Genomic DNA, 4,534 nt, shown 5'->3' with positions numbered 1-4,534 from the left:
GGATTCATTTCCATTACGCGTGAAAGGAGGGTCATCCTACGAATGGCGGAGGCGCAGGGAATAGGACGCATGTCCTCATTGAAGAACCTGTGGATCAGAAAGCGGATCCTCCAGGGATCGAACTCGGGACCTCTCGCATGAATCCAGATAAGCTATTGCGAGAACAAACAACAGAGTGCTGATCGTGTACCCACCGTCGTTCCAGAGCCTCCTTGATAGCCCCAAAACGTCCCTCCAGTAGACCCTCAGCTTTTTTCAAGTTAAGAATGACCTCCAATACCTACAACCACAATCGTTGTCAGCTGCGGAGGATAAGAGGATCCACGAAAACATTGCAAACTGCATACCACAAAATGCGACACCAAGATCCTCATGAGCTGAAGAGTCAACATATAGGATGTCTCACGTTTCTCATCAGAGCTGCCAGAGAATCCTTAAAACCATAAACACGAAGTTCAAGGCCTTGTGCAGCAAAAGTGAGCTCAGTCGCCAAGCCAGCCATCTCCGCCAAGTAGGTCTCTTCGATCAACGCCTCCTTAGCAAGTTCAACCCACAGCCGTTGCCGCACAAACATAGTAATATCGTTAACAAACAGTGGGGTAGCCAGGCGGATCTGAGCCAAGGAAGAGTCAGCCTGTATCACCACACCAACCGTGTCACCACTTACACGTATATCACACCGAGGCGTCGCTGCCACGAGTGTTTTCGGCAGGTAGAAGAACTGGTCTACACCGACAACCATCATTTTAGGGGCTTGGCGATCAGTCGGCACAATCGGGAAGCCATCGAAAGGTGACACGCCTGTGACACCCTCTGCTTCTGATAGGGATCAGATTCCACTTCGCGAATCAGTCTACGGATGACTCACTCTCCTCATTCTTGGGGAACACATCTCCAGGGAGGTCAGAACAGCTCGTAGAGGAGTCGTAGACGGTAAAGTCCGTAGCGATGTAACTGACATCTAACACGGTGATCGCTACTCAGTGCTACTAAGTGGTGAGAAATAATAGGATTTCATTCACACAGCGAAGAAAAAACAACCACTCTCGCTGATGGTCACAGATGAGAAAAGGGTATGCACTAAACATCTTTCAATATACATTTCTACTCACGCGTTCCTCTTGGGAAGAGCGAGCTCGTCGTTGACGTTAGGAGCAGCCAGGCGGCCCTTGAAGTCATCATCAAGTGCTGTTCGCCAGTGTTCCACACCAAACCACGGCTCAGCTTCCGGAGCGCCGCCTTCTGGTAAGAGACCTAAGGAAATTTCTATCAGCGTCCCGGACACTTGGAAAGTCTACTCCCTGGTAAAAGCGATGTTTAAGGGGCCCTAAGGGCTCTACGAAATATCCGATTCTCCAAACTATGACACTAACAGAGTTATGACAACTGAACTATCTATCAATACGACTCTGGAGTATCACAGACCACTTCCTCCAACTCGCGGCTATATTCTGAATAACCCGGTACCCTCGATATTGAGTCCCATCTCATTAGTCATCTTCTCGAGCATTTCCTCAGGTGTATCCCCAGCTGCTTCCTCCTCCTCCTCATCCTCTTCCATATCCTCATCATCATCACTATCATCGTCATCACCCTCGTCATCACCCTCGTCGTCTGCCTCAATGTCGTCTTCCCCTTCTTCCTCAGTGCCCTTACTCCGTCCGAACACCTACATAACACTTCCCCCACTTTTCATCCATAGGGCCACTCACACTGCTGGTGAGCACTAGCAACATTCTGTCGGAGATGATATACTCGTTCAGCAGCTCATTCACCTCAGCCGGCTTGAACTCAGGCTCCAAATAATACGAGCTATTCAGGAGGTTCTCGTAAGCAATCTTGGCAGACTGAAAACAGCAAACATATCTACTATGCAACGACCATCACCGACATCAGCAATAAGAAAACTCTATGTCAGCAGCCCAGGAGTATATGTTCGCTCTCTTCAGCTGAGTTCAGGAGTTTCCTCACTAATTATAGGATTTCATAAGAGTGTACGGAAACTATCAGGATCTCATTGTCACCGATACATGTAGCTGACCATGTGAATATTCTCTCACGCTGCAACAGTCGCAATAACAGTAACCGTTGCGAGAGCCATAACCAGAACCATACCACTGGTATGATACCAGCAGCCAAAGAGAGAGCTATGTCACTATTCCTACTATTCTGTGCAACTGCACAACAGGTATAACGCTCAGCTAAAAGTTGTGAGCATCGAAACAACGACAATGCGATCCTAACACGAGCCCATCTTACTGGTAGCATTGAGGTCGACAGATCATCTGCAGTAGTGGAGGGATCCCTCTCTTCCATAAATCGATACTGCATATTGCTAACCTACAAAAACCACAAAAATGCCACGGGAAAGAACTTGGTGAAATCGTGTCTCCTCCTACGAGGAGCAATCAACGCGTCGATACCACAACATAGTCAGTCTCTTGATGAGACTCACATCTAACACATCACTATTAATTTCCGCTTTTCCAAGCCGTCAATATGAAGACCTCCCAGTCGAAATAGACTCTACTTGACACGCTTTACCAACGAGAAGAAGAAGAAATTCAGTTTGTTCAAAACCACGCAGACCCTCACCTGTCTGATTTCCTCATATACCCAATCAGGAATCGAACCCAACCTCCTCAGCATATCCAAATACCTATAAGATGCTATTCTACTATATGATCACCGGCGGTTAGAGGTTATTCTAGAAATCCATAAACTCCGCACTGAGCGATCGTAGACATCCCTGTAGTTTACTCCATAACATGTACAGCAACTTCCTTCCACAAAGCTAACCCCTTGGTAGAAAGCGTCACGCAGATGTCGAATATACTGCAGATAGAGTTGCTACCGTAACTGACACAACTCCCGTACTGCTTCCAAACGTAACGTCAACTACAGCATTTCTAGGTCAAACCAATTCGGCTAAATTGTACTCCTAAACTTCCAAATAAACCGGGGCTATATTAACATTATTAATACTGGAGTTTCACCCGTGATATGAAAAACACTAGTGGAAAACATATTTCACGACTAGTACAGGCCGCGAATATCGCGTTTTTCACCGAGTTTTACGTAAAACGGGTGAAACTCCACTATATAAATTTTCTTGATATTTTGGCAAAGTCATGGGTAAAAACAGTTGACTAGAAAGATAAAACATCAACCAAGTAGGTAAAAAATTAGTTTGACCTGAAAATGCTGTAGAGTAAATGCAACCCTTTCCTCTGTGCTAGCGCTAGTATGATAGGGAAAAAATCAACCACCACAAAATGCACACATTTTCCAAGAGAGGTTCGCGTCTCTTCAAAGCAGCCCAAAAAATACTTGTGAAAATCGCGTACTCGAACACATGAACGTTCCCCCCGAGCGAATGTCCATCTATCAGCCTTACCCTTCCTCAGACACCCCAGCTGACAGGTCTGTTGCAAGCCCTTTCGATCTCAGGAAGGATAACAGTGAACCGGAACCTGAGACATGGTCTCTATTACTAATACTATCATCTTAGTATTACCCTCATGCCCTATGAGATGCCCCAACGTGTTAGCTGGCTTTGTGCGGTACATCCCATTTTGTGGTGGCAACTGCCACTGTAGCTGCAGTCGATGAATATCTTTGATTGGCTGAGACAAATTACATTTTCCGTAAACACTCGAGGCCGCGTGAAGTAGAGACGTAAATCGATGATAACGAGAAATGTAATACATGGAATCATATACGCGCATGGTCAATTAATTCAGATTCGGACCAGTACATAGAAATGTTCCATCCACTTTCGCTGTATCAAGCTCACGCGAGTCGACAGTGAGAAAACGTCAACGACATAGACAACAACATGAACAAAAACATAAACAAAAACATAAACAAAAATATAAACAAGAATATAAACAACATAAACAACAACATGAACAACAACATGAGCATGAAGAACAACATGAACAACAACATAAACAAAAACATAAACAAAAATATAAACAAAAATATAAACAAGAATATAAACAACATAAACAACAACATGAACAACAACATGAGCATGAAGAACAACATGAACAACAACATAAACAAAAACATAAACAAAAATATAAACAAGAATATAAACAACATAAACAACAACATGAACAACAACATGAGCATGAAGAACAACATAAACAACAACATGAACATAAACAACAACAAGAAGAGCTATGTGTATGCATGAATACACCGTTCGTTCAGCACCATATCCTATGAAGTAGCTAACACTCGGTATAGCTGAAACACTCTTCCAATCCACAGCGAATTAAACTCTCCTTCCCAAACCCATATGCATTACCCTGACTCTAATAAGGTAGGGCATAGCCTCAACAGCTAGAGGAAAGCCCTTCTTCTCCAACGTGATATCCTCAGGAACCTCTGTCGCTATTGGGTCCGCCTCAGAAGGAGCCGCCCGGACTTCCGAGAACGATGACCGCTGAGGAAAAACACCAATCCTTAGCGGAGCGATGCGCTCTCCTTAGTATTACCAGCTGCTTCTCCATCTCGTCTAAGGACA

At 44.7% G+C, this 4,534-nt stretch overlaps 1 protein-coding gene across 1 annotated transcript in view; it reads right to left on the bottom strand.

Moving 5' to 3' along the window:
- Positions 1-4,520, bottom strand: part of Pmar_PMAR012820 (n-arginine dibasic convertase, putative) — a gene marked incomplete at both ends in the record, with an annotated part of 4,931 nt that extends 411 nt beyond the window's left edge. The window contains 15 exons of the mRNA XM_002776140.1: positions 41-87; positions 195-280; positions 407-613; positions 668-819; positions 869-954; positions 1,113-1,254; positions 1,468-1,669; positions 1,713-1,847; positions 2,260-2,340; positions 2,596-2,659; positions 2,761-2,859; positions 3,398-3,473; positions 3,518-3,626; positions 4,316-4,453; positions 4,506-4,520. Coding sequence (XP_002776186.1) covers positions 41-87; positions 195-280; positions 407-613; positions 668-819; positions 869-954; positions 1,113-1,254; positions 1,468-1,669; positions 1,713-1,847; positions 2,260-2,340; positions 2,596-2,659; positions 2,761-2,859; positions 3,398-3,473; positions 3,518-3,626; positions 4,316-4,453; positions 4,506-4,520 — 1,639 coding nt within the window. The remainder of the gene's footprint in view (positions 1-40; positions 88-194; positions 281-406; positions 614-667; positions 820-868; positions 955-1,112; positions 1,255-1,467; positions 1,670-1,712; positions 1,848-2,259; positions 2,341-2,595; positions 2,660-2,760; positions 2,860-3,397; positions 3,474-3,517; positions 3,627-4,315; positions 4,454-4,505) is intronic.
- Between the last annotated feature and the right edge of the window lie 14 nt (positions 4,521-4,534).

This window comes from Perkinsus marinus (genome assembly GCF_000006405.1).
Source record: "Perkinsus marinus ATCC 50983 genomic scaffold scf_1104296954212, whole genome shotgun sequence".
Classification (NCBI taxonomy): domain Eukaryota; phylum Perkinsozoa; order Perkinsida; family Perkinsidae; genus Perkinsus; species Perkinsus marinus.
Note: the sequence above shows the minus strand (reverse complement) of the source record. Positions and strands in the feature narration are given on the sequence as shown.